The following is a 14,981-nucleotide window of genomic DNA, read 5'->3' on the forward strand; positions in this document are numbered from 1 at the left end:
AGCAACAAACTTCAGACGAGGTTGCTGTACCCAGATAATTCAAATTGACCCGTCCATTTAACTTTATTTAATTAAACGAATACTAGATAAATCCTGGCGGAATGAAATCACTGTATTGCCAACCAGACCTTTTTTTCTACAGTTGTATACACATTTGGCCCAATCCCACTGATTTCTGCCGGTAAGCTTTCCATTTTATTTTTTTAAAGAGTTTCATCTAGACACTATATAAGAACAGATAGGTCATTCAAATCCTAGCAGTGTTCTGCTGAGCTAAGGACTTGATATTGGCGATGCACTGGCTAAGGGTGGCCTTCTCTTGTTCGGGAGTAACTGCAGCACGAACGCTACGCAATACCCAATCGACGATATGGCGTTGCTCCAAATTCCGTTGGACGTTCTGAACTTCCACCTGGTAGTCCAATCGCTTCTTTGTCTATTATAACATAAGATTTAATAATTAGAACATTTCAATAGTTTATTTGCCAAAAAATAACGTTACCTCGGCGAAGACTTTAATGAGCTGTTCGCGATAGGCTGCTTCCAATTGCAATGCGACATTCTCTCTCTTGGCATCAAAAAGCATCTTTTGGGCTAGGGCACGATCCTGTTCGATTTTCTCAACAACGATTCTATTCTTGCATTGTTCAATGACCGAATCCCTGCCGGAATTCATCTCAGCATCGCTTTTCTGGCAGATACAATGTTATCTGATGTAATAATTTCTGAATGTTTAAAGCATTCAACATTCATCACTTACAGCGACTTCTTTATCAAGAAACATGGCAGCAGCAGGGCCCATTTTCTTGACGGCATAGATACCCATGATGGCAATGGACAGACCAGTGTAGAACTCGTGCTCCATGATGTAGATTTCCTTGCTGAGGAGGTAGGTGGTCAAGCCCAGACCGAAAGTGTAGGGGCCTATTGAAAACAAACAGTATGTGATGATGATTTCTCTTACTGCACAATTTGAAAAGCATATTACCAGTGACTCCAGTCTTGGAATAGAAAAACTGGAACCATTCTTCAGGGATGAAGCCCAATCGAACTTTACCAGGAAGCTCTTGGCGAACTGGCCTAGGAAAGTTGACCAAATCCCTTTCTGGGCTTTCTGCTACAGCAGCTGATGCTGCGTTCGTTGCGGCCGAGGTTTGGGTCAAACGAATTGGCTGAATGGCCGAGCGAACTAGACAGACAAGATAATATGTAACAAGTTGGATTAGTATATTAAAGATTTTGTATATCATCTAAATATTCGAGATTTTAATGTAACTGAGTTTTTTTAAACAGTAAAAAGGTTGACAAAAATTTCACCTGGCTTTAATGCAATCCTGGACAACATGTCGAATTATTTCTGGCTAAAGCAATCAGAAAATATGGCCCAAATCCTCACACACACAAGACCGGCGATGGGAGAAAATAATGGCGGACAAGAAGAAACCACTAGTTCAAACGAGTAACTATAACAAAATATTTATTTAACTTCAGCTACGAAACTGATAACAGGGTTAACATTGTAAAACAAGTTAAGCAATTTCTAATCGAAAATTAATTTAAAGAGTTTTATTGAAATAATTATTTTAATATGTAGTGACTAACGTAGTGCCGAATGATGCTGGTTGCGCGCGCAATCCAAATAACAAGGTGTATAATCCATCATTTTTAAATCGCTTCCAAACGCTGTTTAGTCCGTAGCAAACAGACGCTATTAAGATTGATGAACTACGAGCCTATCACACAAAAAAGCAAGGACTGAGAACGGCCACACGAAAGCCGCCATAACCAATCCCAGAGCTCCAAACAAAACCTGGGACGTAAATTGGAGTAAAGCCTCATGCGCTCCAAGGTTTCATATTAGATTTTTTTAAAAGCTGCACAAATGGTCTATTCTCGTGAAATCAACTATATATTTATCTTCCAGGATATACCAATCTTTCCCCATAGTACCAATCGTTACTTCCAGGAGAAGAGATTAATTATGCCCAAAGATGGCGCGTCGGTTGCTGTTGGAATGACGCGCGCGCACTACGGAATCGATTTCCGATTCTTCTTCTTCTTCTCCCCCGCCTCTCTTGTACGGGCTGATGTTTCCTTCATGTGTCGCATAGGCACCAATGGTCCTATTCTACAAACGAGTGCGAAAAAAAGGAACGCACGCACGAAAAGGAGTCAGTGGCGGCGAGTGGCCGACTGGGACACACTTCCAACCCAATATCTCTTCGTTTTATTCTAAGAATTAAATTTGTAATTAACAAATTTCAAATAGTTCGTGGTTTTTATTAGTGTGCTTTTTAATCCAGTGATTTTGGAAGATACAAGACAATTCAAAAATGACTACACAGCAACAACCGCCCCCCCGAAAGGTTTGCATTACCTTTTTGCGCCTAAATTAACACTCAATCGAAAATGTAGTGACGTAAAAATATTATTGGGTGCCAAATTTTCACAGGGAAATTATGCAAAGGTATTGAGAAATTTACATGCAGAGCAGTTATCCAAAGTACAATGGAAACACCAGCAAGAATGTGAATTATTGGAAGATTTGAGGTATTTTATATTGAAAAAATTTTACATTATGTTGTCATAACAATTCAAATATAAACAACAAACCAATAACTGTATTCTAACACACGATAAATAGGAATTTCGTCAAGCAAAGATGCGCCGTTGAGAAATCCTATGGCGAGGTATGATATCGATCCACCCTCTCTTTTATGGTCGTGTGTGTAGCATAGATAAATTATACTCGAGCTATTGATTGACGGATACAAGTTCTCTATCTCTGTAATATTTCCTTTCGGATTTCGATCCCGCAGGCGATGCAGAAGATATCGTCCAATTACCTCAACAAGAAGATGCCGCCCATTCACGAGCTGAATCACGACGAAATCAACCAGCAATGGTATTGTTGACATAAACATTCAAACAGCATCAATTCTGTGAAATTTGTATTGTAGGACTGTTTGGTCTATTTGGAGATCTCTACTCGAAGAAACGGACAAATTGGCAAAAGCCAAACTGGCCGCTGTTGAAATCTTCCAAACACAAATAGCAGACGATGTTAAAACCGTTCGTCAAAACAAACTCCAATTAGCCAAAAAGGTAAATCCAATTAAATAATCGATGATGAATTCAGTTGATTAAAACAAATCAATTCAGAATCTGGACCTCCTCAAAGTCGTCCAAGGCGAAGTGCAGACTTGTGTCACCGAGCTGGACAAGCTGAAGAAAGTCTACGTCGACGACGAGCACGTCAGCCACGACGCCCGCGACAAGGCCCGCGAAGCCGAAGAAAAGTATTACATAACTAAGAACGTTTGTTAATCAGCTGTGAAATATTGATTTTCCAATTTTCAATCAGGTTGAAGAAGAAGAAGGGCAGCATTTTCCAGTCCGTCTCCTCCTTACAAAAGACGTCGGCCAAAGTAAGTTGTGAACTAGTAATTTTTAAAGTTCAATCAACAGAGCAAATCAATGGAAATGAATGATTGCAGTTGGGGAGCCGGAGGGAATTGTGCGAGGAAAAATCGACTCAAGCCCGCAACGCCTACCTGCTCCAACTGGCTTCAGCCAACGCCCACCAGAATCGATACTTTCATGTTGATCTCCAAAACGTCGTCAAGGTTAGAAGCCCATTTTGTTGTTATTATATCGAGTGCTGGGCACGTCTTGTCATCTTACATTATTACTCTTTATGGCAGACTCTCGATGGCGGAATGTACGAAAAAGTCGCCGAGTATTTTTCCATCCTCAGCCGGACGGAGCTCTACACCTGCTCCGCATCCCAATTCTCTTTCGGAAAGATCAAAGAACAAGCCATGACGGTATTCAATTATAATTTGTGTTCCTATATCAGCCAAATCAAATTTCCTATACTTTTATAGATCAGTCGCGACTACGATTTGGCCTGTTTTGTCAACGCCTTCCCCATTCTCAATCAGCATATCACTTACGATTTTGAGCCTTGCGACAACGACGTCATTGTGACGGTCAGTTTGCCTGCTATCTAACGTTGTTAATCACCATCGCCAGATGGCGTTGAAATTCGTATCAACATTAAAATTCTTTTTGCCGCCAATTTTTGTGGAAAAACAGGTGGATCAAGCTCATGGAGCATCCACCGGGTTGATTCAAAGTGGAAAACAATATGCTTCTCGAGTCGCCCAGGAAACTAAAAAGATTAGGGAATTAACAAGGACGCTACAAACTCTCCAAAATATGAAAGAAAACGGGTTGAAGGTCAATGTTAGTGTCACGCTCATTTTGAATAAAAATGTAAAAATTTTCTTCTTTCTAAACTTTACAGGCTGATCCAAATGAGCCAAATGGACCAGATATTGATGCCAAGACTGATGATATTAAAAACCAGTTGAGACGTTCAGAGGTAAAATGTTCCTTACTGCAGTAAATTTTGGCTTATGTTTCATGAGATTTGTTTAATAACACAGACTGCCAAACTCAAAGCTGAAGCTCGATTGGAGTGCCTTCGTGCTGGTGGAGGTATTTGTTTAATAATAACATTATTATAATTTAGAACTAATATAAACACTTCTGAATGTAGTGAAAATCGATGAATTCCTTCAAGATGCAGAAGGGCTGATGACTCTTGGATTAATGAGGTCTTCCAGCCAACTCTCTTTCAGAGTGTGTTATTAGTATTTTTTTTTTCTAAGTTCATTTAAAGTCTGGCTTTGATTTAAATTTATTTATGTCTGTGCAGGAGTCAGCTCAAGAGGAATCGGAATTCTCGGACGGCGGGTCTCGCGCTGGTGCTGAAACGTCCCAACAGGATGAGGAAGAAGATGATCCTGCCGATGAAGCTTTTGGTAAAGTCTTCTATGCAAATTTGTTGCGCAAAGTCTAAAATCAGTCTAATCCAATAATTGTTCAAAATAGCTGAACAAGTGGTGCAAGAGCAAATAGCTGAGATGCAGGCCACTTGGCAAGATCCAACCAGCGCATGGGATACCACCGATGGTTGGGGTGATGATAGCAACTCACTTAATGCCAACACTACAACTACATCTGTTCAAATTGAGACTACAGCCAGCAACATTTCAGATCCTGCCCAGGCATCAGGAGATGCTAATATCATTAAATGCATCGCCTTCTATCCTTACACGGTACATTCTTGTGATTTTAACTTGCTCTGTGCCTCATTCTCACCAATCTTTACGTATAGGCACAAAACGCCGATGAGCTTTCTATGATGGAAAATGAAGAACTCGAAGTGCTGCTGGCCTTTTCTGAAGGTGATGGATGGGTCAAAGCTCGCAATTACAAAGGGGAAGAAGGCTACGTCCCTGAGAATTACTTAGATTTACACGCTGATGATCAAGTTCCATGTGGAAGTGACGAAGATCCCAATCAAAACGTCCATCAACACCCAGTGATTGCTGAAGAAGTTGAACCGGAAGATGAAGCGGAACAGGTCCTTGAGGTAGAGCAAGAAGATGCAGTTAGCATAGAGACGGCCTATCCGTTGGAGAATCAAATCTCATTCTCGTCAGTCGACTACACTTATCAACAACAGGCCAGCGCCGAAGAAGAAATGGAATTTCCTGGCCCGACTGAAAGTGCACCTCTACCTCCGCCTCCTCCAGCTAATGCTCCCGATGTCGAAGTGTCGTCATCTCCAGTCATTGACCGAGTTATTGGCTATTGTCGAGCTCTTTACGACTATGACGCCACATCTGATGAAGAGCTGACCTTTTATGAAGGCGAAGTCATTGCCATTTTGCGTCGATCAGGTGCTCTTCATGATCAGGAGGTTGATGATGGTTGGTGGGAGGGCCAGCTGCTAACAGACGGAACAACTGGTGTTTTCCCCTCTTTAGTTGTTGAAGAATGTGGCCCGAATGGTGAAGAATTGACTCCAAAGGTATGAAAACCATGTTTTTGTTGTGTTGCCAATATGTTAAGTTGACTAATTATTGTTTTATAGGTGTCGCCTGCAACACCTGAAGAGGAATCCGTGCCTCCACCGGGCAGCCCGCCAGTTGTCCCCACTTTCCTTTTACCTCCTGAACGGGTAATAATTACGCAACCTACACCCGAAACAGAATTCCCTGCAGATCACGGTATTGTTATCTAATTAAAAATGCAACTGTTGTTCAACTGATTGATTGTGGTGATTGAGCAGAACACATGTTCGACCAAAATGCTACTATTAAAGAAACTGACGAAGATGAAGATGATCTTGCTTCTGAAATGGTGCAAGTTCAACCAGGTATGTTATATAATTTACATTCGTTATTTAAATATCTCTTAATATTTTGCTATACTTTTGAATTAGCAACACCTACTGAAGAAGAAGGAAACGGCCAGGTAACAACTTGAACCAATAGTTTCAAGTCTAGCTTAAATAAACTTATTTGTGTGCTTACTATAACCAGATCACAGACGGATTGTCTGGGACGCAGATCATCGTGACTGCTTCGACGCCAATGGTTGAACATGAATTTAGATGTTTCGATCCCGTAGACGAAACGACAAATGACGGAAAGGAAAAGGAAACACGACAAGATTTTGGTGATGATGGAATGGAGCCACCACCTCCACCAGCACCAGAGCCATCAGCAGCCGAAATATCATGTCAGGACCAAGCCTTGCCACCAGTTACAGTCGCCGAGGAGGCAAAAACAGAGACAGCCAGCATAGGATTCGAGGATGAGTTCGTCCAACTTGAAACTGCTAAGGAATCTTACGCTTGAAAAACATCCGTGTGGTCTGCTGTGTAGGGTATACACATACATTTCAACTGCTGATGCTCATTGAGCAATAATTGTTGTTACATTTCATCTCAATAATCTTTCACTCAAATCCCACTTCACTGCCCATTTATTTGTTCATCCAGGTCTGCGTGTAACACCACAGCCAATGGAGAATCTAAAATAATTTGCTTCTTCTCCAGTTAAAATAGCCTCCCCTAAATGATCGTGAGTTGTGTCTTCATTACAACCATTGTTCATCTAGTTGTTTTTTTTTTTTTTCAGGTGCACAATGGGATAGGGTATGTCACTCTTTTTTAGAAGCTTGTTAATAATCTTTGTGTTCCATCAACAGCAATTTTAAACATTTTGCTGTAGTTTGGATGATGATTTCATCCTGTCGTTGAATACCTAGCAGTTGATTCAGTGTCTAAAACAAAATTGGTTAATATCCCTTCATTTCATTTTGATTCTCTTGACTCATAATTAACTTCATTAAAAGAGTGATAATTGTTTAATGTAGGCATTCCAATCTTGCCACTGATTTATAGTAACATTTTGAAAAAAAAAAAGAAAAAAATACTTCGATTTGCTTATTATCATTAAAGACATCAACTCATTTGTAACATATAAAATCATCATACGATATAGTCCAACCATGACTTATTTCTGTTTGATTTGTCTAGTCCATTTCTCAAAAGGAGTTCAAATGTTAGAATAAGCCATTATTTATTTGTGCAAACACTTGTAGTGTCTGTGGGAAGAATCACAAGCCATATAAGATCTAATAATTGTATTATCATTTGTGTGTGTGTGTATGTGGTTGAACAATTGTTCCCATCACCGTCGTCGTTTGACATTTTGAGATTATTATGATCTGCTCTTAGTTCTGGTTTGTCTCCGTCATCCCCCAATACACACACATACTCACCAAAGCAGTTATGTTTGCGTTCAAATAGAAAAACATACACTATAACTCATCAACGTTCAGGTGAAAAAATGTAAGAAGAAATTAGAGACGATACGTAACCCTTTCCCGAGAATTTGTCATTGACGAAGAAAGTTTCTCACCCGACATTTCCAACTTTATTCCGTCGGGAATCCTTTGCCTTCACTTATTCATAGAGGAGCCAATGTAGATGGTTGTGTTTGTATAATTAATTGACCCACTGTTTAAGAAGTTAAATTTTCCGATTTTAAAAGTTCAGTCACGTGAGAACGTAAACTTTGTGGCGCCATAAAAGTGAGCCATCTATCGGTTAAACGATTCACTAGGATTAAAATTAGCTGGCACAAGAAATTTTCCAATAGGCGTACCCAATGAACTCCTCCACCTAGCAACGGATTGTGTAAATTACCAGAAAAAAACGGCACATTTCCTTTCTGGGTTCATCGGAAGCATATGAAGGGCATCGTAGGAACTTTCGATAATTCGTTACTTGGCGAATAACCCAGAAATAATATAGTTGCGATAAAAACGCCCATGGGTATAACAACCGGAAATTTGCCTTTATAAAATGAAAGAAAAAGTGACACGAGACCTTGATCAAATGCAAAGAAAAGACGCACAAACACTTTCTCTTTTCCGGAAAACTAAAAAAAAAACCCATTCCACAAGTCAGAGATTTCTCATCAAAACTTTCGATATGTAAATACAACGTAAACAACGAAACCCAACGACCGATCATCTTTATCGCTCACGTGTTTCCCCCACATTCTTTTTCTTGATAACATAAAAGTAAAACGTTTTACGCTGCTATATAGGCCTTTAGAAATTTTAATCGATAATTAAATCGAAGATGTTAACGATCCAACATGATTTGGCAACCTTGATTGATGAAATGTTAAATGGGTCACACGAAAAGGAAAATTTTCTCACTCTCCGGACATTCAACTCGTGTTGAAAAAAAAAATCCCTAAACATACGCACGTTCACTTCCCATTTCGGCAACTAACCTGCTTTTCTCTTTCAAGACGAGCCCCCAAAGCCCCGTTACACACGAGGCACAGAGGAAGAGATTGCCTAAGCAAGTTTCCTATCCATTCGCTTTACGAACGGCGAATCGTCTGCCAGCTGCAGTCGCACACACACCCGAAAACTCGTTTTACTCGGTGCCCTACATTTTTTTGTGTGTTTTTTTTTTACAATATAACTCGTATTAACGAGCTACATACGTTTCTATTAGGTATGATGAGCGGTTTAAATTTTTTCTTAATATACTATTACTTCTTTCCTGGAGTTTAATAAGCAATGCAGTAATTAGTAGTTGGATCCAACTGTTGCAGTTGATTATGAGCCAAATTTAATTTAGCAATTCGCTCGTTGTAAACAAAGTCTATTTTTGCTTGAACGTTGAATCCCTGTTTTATTTTTACGTATTTCGTTGTTGTCCAGAGTTTTTCTGTAGTCTATTTCATCCTTACAGTTAGTACGTTTTGATTGACACAGTGCTGATGTTTTATACATTGAAACAATACTATTGCAGGTTATGCTGCTTTAATAAATTGGTGTTTTTATTTCAATAGATTTTCCTGAGAGATGGCTGAGGGACATCAAGCTGTGGCCTTCTCGTTTGCCATCACCCATGAGGGCTTAGACGTTAACTTTGATTTTGAGGTACTACATTGAAACTATGTTGCCATCTGGTTGTCTTGTTTTTAAAAAACTTTGTGGGGATTCCCCATACAGGTAATTAGACTTATTGCCAGGAGTGCTGTACGTTCCTGGAGGAAGAGGAGCACACGCTTTCAGGTACCAGAACTCACAGTTTCTCTGAGTGGTTTTTATCTAACTTTTTGCTCTGTTTTAGACAAGTCTCAAGTCGAGCTTTTTCCCAGGTTCTCTTCGCTCCTTGGTTTTAACAGAAGCAGTTTTTATTGGTGCTGAGAAATCTGGATATGATGTGACATTTGGGCTAACCGATAAGCTTATAGTCCATTTTCCCAAGTATACACCAAACCAAGCATATCAACTTCTCTTACTGTGCATTAATTTCCAACATACCAAACAGGAATTCTGTAGAATATCGGGTGCTATGTTCGGCTATTCTCGGACTAGCCGGTTGGACGGGAGTCATCTTTTCATTGAGGGAACTTATGCGACTTCTCCTCAAATATCACGGATGGTTGTACGAGGAAAGAGGAGCGGGGAGACAGGTCAGTCTACCAACTCGGGCTTGGTTGCTTGCTATGCAACCATTCTTCCGTCTATTCAAGCCCCAACTGTACTCGTTTCAAGGTACTTTGCCTACTCTGCCCGTTCCAGCACTCACCTCTACTCGCGAAAAGGTTTGTATTACAACTCACAGAATAGAGAAAGGCACAAAAAATGTTGACATTTCATTTTTTTTACGTTACAGTATTTGAGAAGTGTCCGTCCGCTTTTAGACGACGCCCAGTATGCTCGTATGGAAAAGCTTTCCTTGGAATTTATTAATGGCATTGGTCGAAAATTGCAGCGCTACCTTTATCTGAAGCGAATGTAATTACTTTATTTAGTTTCCCAAAGAATTTAGTAAAATTTTGAATTTAATTCAGGTGGTCAACTAATTACGTTTCGGATTGGTGGGAAGAATACGTTTATCTTCGCGGTCGTTCTCCCATCATGGTCAATTCCAATTTTTATGGAATGGACACTCTTTTCAAACATCCAACAAGAAACCAAGCGGCTCGTGCTGCTAATATTATCTACGAAGCTCTAATGTTCCGTCGTGCCATTGAGAGATCAGAATTGGAACCCATCATGGTCCAAGGGACAGTGCCTCTCTGCTCTGCACAGTACGAACGCGTTTTCAATACGACCCGAGTCCCGGGAATTGAAACGGATCGTATCGTCCACCTGGACGATTCGACTCACTGCGCCGTTTACTGCCACGGCAAATATTTTAAAGTCCCACTGTACGTAAAGGGACGTTTACTTCGTCCTTGCGAGCTGGAAATTTCGTTACAGAAGGTTATCGATGATGATTCGGTCGTCCAGCCGGGTGAGGAGAAATTAGCTGCCCTTACCGCCGGCGACCGTGTTCCATGGGCTAAATGTCGTCAAGAATATTTTGGCAAAGGAATAAACAAAGTTTCGTTGGCTGCCATTGAAGGTGCCGCTTTTGTGGTGGCACTAGACGACGAAGATTTTAATTTCGATCCGGTATTTACAACTTTCATTTTCGTTTGGAATACTTAACTTGTTTTTGTTTTTTGTTAGGATGATCATACTCAGCTGGACAGATACGGTGAGAGATTGCTTTACGGAAAGGGTTACGACCGTTGGTTTGACAAGTCATTCACGTTGGTGATTGGCACAAATGGACGCGTGAGTTTCCCTTTTGCCCAACATTTGATTTGTCCAATTTTTTCATTTATTATCTCGTTACTTGTAGGTCGGATTCAATGCGGAACACTCGTGGTAAGTAAAAAAAAACTAACATTTCTGGTTTTTTTCTTTTTGGTCTTTTATCAAACGTCTGACGGAATGCAAAGTGGGAAGGGTCTGGGAGGTAAATAACAATGGACATTGTATAATAACCTAAATTTGAAAAACAATACCATGACGTCCCAGGGCCGATGCTGCAGTTTTAGCGCACATGTGGGAATTCGTCCTGGCAGAAGACGTACTTGTCCCTCGGTAAAGATATTGCCCCATTCCCTCCAATCGAATAGCAATCATTTAATTTAGACAATGGCTCTCCATTTAATGCACTTTTTTAGCTCCTTTTCTCTTTGCTGTGCACTTCCGTCAAAAGCTTCTCATTGATTTCTCGCTCTTTTTTTTTTCTTTCTCAAATTATTTTGGACTACAAATGTAAATCGAAGGTGCCGGGTATTTCCAGTTTTCTTTTTGAAAAATTCTATTAATCTTCTTTTATTATTACCGTTTCTCTTGTCCTTTTCTCGTCTTTTTATTTGTTCGTCTGTGTGTGTGTTTGTCCGTCCGTCCGTTGCGTTTTCAGGGCTGACGCTCCCGTCATGGGCCATCTTTGGGAGCATTGCTTATTCACCACTGAAACGGCGTACACTGGGTAAGGTCACCGTTTTCCTGAACAAAACAGGAATAAGCACAAAAGCAATATTTTTTTCCATTGTATTGTGTTCCACTTAGATAATTTAACAAAACAAATTTCTTATGTTTTGTTTGTTTGCATTTGAATGTGTCGTCGAAAACGACTGAACTAAAAGAAACAACTGTTATTTACGAAATTTTCGTTTTGGGGGGAGAGAATGACATGTCAAAGCATTTGAGTGGAAAACGAAACCGGTAGCTCCATGAATTTTCTCTTGTGTAGTTTGAAATAGTTTTTGCATGTTTTCTTTTCAAACATTTCTGCACGCATTCCGTTTTGCACGTTTCATGTTTTCCTATTTCGTTTTGCATGCAACATTTTCCTTTAGATTTTTCTGCCTTCTATATTTGTGTAGCATGCGCTCGCTTCTGATTTTCACATCCTAAAAGCATTCCTTAAACATCCCCATTCATTTATGAACTCGCTATTAACATTTGTTATTGTGGTGTGTAGATACAAGGAGGATGGCCATTGCAAGGGAGTCCCGGAATGCATTCCTCCTACACCTATCCGCCTCAGGTGGGAAATGCCTGAGGCTTGTATCGACAAGATCGAATCCAGTTATCAGGTCCGTAAAAATTTTTTATCGTGCACGTAATTGTATTTTTTCGTGGTTCTGAGGAATTCTATTGTCCCACGAAAAAGGAAGAAATATTTCACGTAAAAATGTTTCGGTTGTTGTATCCTTTAATAACGGGAAACAGGTGGCCTTGGGGCTTCTGAACGACGTCGATTTGCGTCTATTGGCCCATTCAGCTTTCGGCAAGGGCCTTATGAAAAAATGTCGCATCAGTCCGGACGCTTTCATCCAAATGGCTCTCCAATTGGCCTATTATCGGGTACGTTTTTATAGAGTCGTTTTTCATTTCAAAAGGAAAGAAAACGTAACAATTTTTTTACGAAACAGGACGCGGGCAAATTCAGTTTGACGTACGAAGCCAGTATGACTCGTTTGTTCCGCGAAGGCCGCACGGAAACTGTCCGTCCGTGTACGATCGAGTCGAGCCAGTGGGTCAAGGCGATGCACGATCAATCCGTCAGCGTAAGTTGAACAACCTTGGAATTCATTTGGACTCTCATTTCATTAAGGATTTTTTTTCTCTTTGTTGTAGAAAGAGGAACGTATTCGTTTGCTACGATTGGCTTGCGTTCAACATCAACGAGGCTACCAGGACGCGATGTGCGGCAAAGGCATCGACCGTCACTTGTTTTGCCTCTACGTCGTCTCGAAATATCTGGAAGTGGACTCGCCCTTCCTCAAGGAGGTGCTCAGCGAGCCGTGGAGACTGTCGACGTCGCAGACGCCGCACGGACAGACGTCGAAACTCGATCTGACTAAACACCCCGACTGCATCTCGGCCGGCGGAGGATTCGGTCCAGTCGCCGACGACGGATACGGCGTCTCTTACATTATCGCTGGCGAAAATCTCATCTTTTTCCACATTTCATCCAAACGATCATCGCCCGAAACGGTGAGTCGTTATTTTTGCATTCATAAAGGGTAGAGTGGGAGAACCAGGTTACTAACTACTTTCTAATAGTCCAAGTCACGACACGCTTGATTTGACATTCCTTTTTCCCCTTCATGATGAAATATTTTTTTTTGTGTGTGTGTCTTATATCAAAATTGTAATTGTATATGTTTTCTTTTTTGTCCCTTTTTGCTCGGGTGGATTTCGGGTGAAGGATTCGAACCGGTTTGCCCAGCAAATCACCAATGCCCTGGCTGACATTAAAGAATTGTTTGGCCTGTGAAAGAGAAACCAGAAGCCAATGCAGAACACGCAAACAAACGGACCCGTGTGTGAATCTGCAGTAGAATTTTATCATCCGCTTTTTTTAATATCCCAAAAAAATTTTAGGAAACGTAAAAGAACATAAGACGAATTTTTGGCGGTAGGAAAGCCACCAAAAGATGATGAAAATTATTCTTATTCAGGAGAGACAGCAATGCAAATCTTTTTAGATCATTAGTATTAAAGGTTTATAAGTTTTAAACACATAATGGTAATAATACAAATTAAACTAATCAAATTTTGCTTATTTTCCAGCCCGTTTTTTTTCGTCCGTGAATCGGTTTTTCTTTCACCTTTTTCACTTGACCCAAATTCGATAAACGTGTGGGTTCTGGGGGGGGACGACATTTGAGAAAACACTTTTCCTTACATTTTTTTTCTAGGTGGTTTTGTTTGTTTCGTGACTTTTTTTTGCTATTTAGAAAACCAGGTAACCAATCTTCATCTCTCGTCGCCCAAAAACCTGACGAGTAGGTTACAAGTGATATCTCTTTTTCTCACAGCTGCGCGCACCTGGCCGTCTTGTAAAAAAAAACGCCTCGCATGAAACGCTTTCCCTTTCGTTTTTTCCAGTTGCCCTTTCACGAATGAGCAACATCGTCGTCTGATGTAGAATGGACAACGGAAAGTATCATGCCACCAAATGGAATGTTCAATCAGGTTGGTTCCAGTGAACTCTGTTGTAGTGTGTTGAATTTTTGGCGTTTCCCATCAAATGTTTTAAACAAAACATTGGATGCAAAGGGAAGAATTTATGAAACGGAATGGGTGGATACAAGATGGATACGTTGACGCGTGTGGGAAAAATTACACGCATTTTTGGGGGGAAAATAATTTATTTTAGTTTATTTCTGAATTAGTAGTGGTATTTTATCTAGAGTGCATCGCTCGAGGCCAGTTTTCTCCTTTCCCTGTTTTGCAAGTGTTGACTTTTTTTTTGCATTTCTTGGTTCAAATTCTAGATTCTTTTTTTCTTCCTAAAATTCCCTTTTTTTGAATTGACGTGGGTGTGGTTCGTATACGGTATCAAGAAAAGTGAAACCATTTCATGACGAACGAATTTTAATTATCGAGAAAAAAAAGTTGAAAAGGAATTTCCCCGTTCCTCATTCAATTATGGGTGGGAGTGCTTTGAATTGGATCAGAATAAAGTGTCATGTCCGTTAACGACATGGTCACGTTTGGAGATGCAGTTAGCAAGAAAAAAAATATCTGTTAAGTATGGGCAAGTTTTTCCTCTATATGCCCTATATTTCACTGGCACAATGTTTTTTGTTCGATTAGTTTTCAAGTTTTGTCGACAACTGTTTTTTATTTCACCTTGCAACATTCCAAAAAGTAAGGAAAACATGAAATTATACAGTCAACCATGTAAACTACATGTCAACGCTGTCTTGTCTAATGACGTTAAAGAG

At 40.3% G+C, this 14,981-nt stretch overlaps 3 protein-coding genes across 5 annotated transcripts; 2 read left to right on the forward strand and 1 right to left on the reverse strand.

Moving 5' to 3' along the window:
- Window positions 1–91: 91 nt before the first annotated feature.
- On the reverse strand, window positions 92–1,474 carry LOC130692808 (ATP synthase subunit b, mitochondrial-like). The gene is made up of 5 exons (XM_057515890.2): window positions 1,318–1,474; window positions 989–1,189; window positions 761–924; window positions 503–691; window positions 92–436 (listed from the first exon to the last, which is right to left on the reverse strand). The coding sequence occupies exons 1-5, from the start codon at window positions 1,343–1,345 to the stop codon at window positions 248–250; spliced, it is 771 nt and encodes a 256-aa protein (XP_057371873.1). The 5' UTR covers window positions 1,346–1,474; the 3' UTR covers window positions 92–247.
- A 701-nt stretch (window positions 1,475–2,175) lies between these two features.
- Window positions 2,176–7,648, forward strand: LOC130692832 (protein nervous wreck-like). The gene is made up of 21 exons (XM_057515918.2): window positions 2,176–2,366; window positions 2,453–2,550; window positions 2,645–2,690; window positions 2,820–2,905; window positions 2,961–3,105; window positions 3,163–3,299; window positions 3,365–3,428; window positions 3,498–3,626; window positions 3,705–3,827; window positions 3,888–3,992; window positions 4,099–4,242; window positions 4,310–4,387; window positions 4,452–4,503; window positions 4,565–4,647; window positions 4,724–4,829; window positions 4,900–5,126; window positions 5,186–5,884; window positions 5,948–6,083; window positions 6,146–6,232; window positions 6,299–6,330; window positions 6,399–7,648. Exons 1-21 carry the CDS (start codon window positions 2,334–2,336, stop codon window positions 6,714–6,716), a joined length of 2,928 nt encoding a protein of 975 aa, XP_057371901.1. The 5' UTR covers window positions 2,176–2,333; the 3' UTR covers window positions 6,717–7,648.
- A 1,011-nt stretch (window positions 7,649–8,659) lies between these two features.
- On the forward strand, window positions 8,660–13,804 carry LOC130692786 (carnitine O-palmitoyltransferase 1, liver isoform-like). 3 transcript variants are annotated; one of them, XM_057515863.2, is made up of 15 exons: window positions 8,660–8,911; window positions 9,253–9,330; window positions 9,403–9,465; window positions 9,524–9,660; window positions 9,725–10,001; window positions 10,073–10,194; window positions 10,251–10,857; window positions 10,915–11,022; window positions 11,090–11,115; window positions 11,660–11,728; window positions 12,224–12,338; window positions 12,475–12,609; window positions 12,678–12,812; window positions 12,883–13,242; window positions 13,457–13,804. In XM_057515863.2, the coding sequence occupies exons 2-15, from the start codon at window positions 9,253–9,255 to the stop codon at window positions 13,523–13,525; spliced, it is 2,301 nt and encodes a 766-aa protein (XP_057371846.1). In that variant the 5' UTR covers window positions 8,660–8,911; the 3' UTR covers window positions 13,526–13,804. The 3 variants fall into 3 exon arrangements, with proteins under 3 accessions (XP_057371846.1, XP_057371847.1, XP_057371845.1); XM_057515864.2 differs by lacking the exon at window positions 11,660–11,728 and adding an exon at window positions 11,269–11,334 and having other exon boundaries at window positions 8,660–8,899; window positions 9,240–9,330; XM_057515862.2 differs by having other exon boundaries at window positions 8,660–8,899; window positions 9,240–9,330.
- The last annotated feature ends 1,177 nt before the right edge of the window (window positions 13,805–14,981 follow it).

This window comes from Daphnia carinata, chromosome 3 (assembly GCF_022539665.2).
Source record: "Daphnia carinata strain CSIRO-1 chromosome 3, CSIRO_AGI_Dcar_HiC_V3, whole genome shotgun sequence".
Taxonomy (NCBI): domain Eukaryota; kingdom Metazoa; phylum Arthropoda; class Branchiopoda; order Diplostraca; family Daphniidae; genus Daphnia; species Daphnia carinata.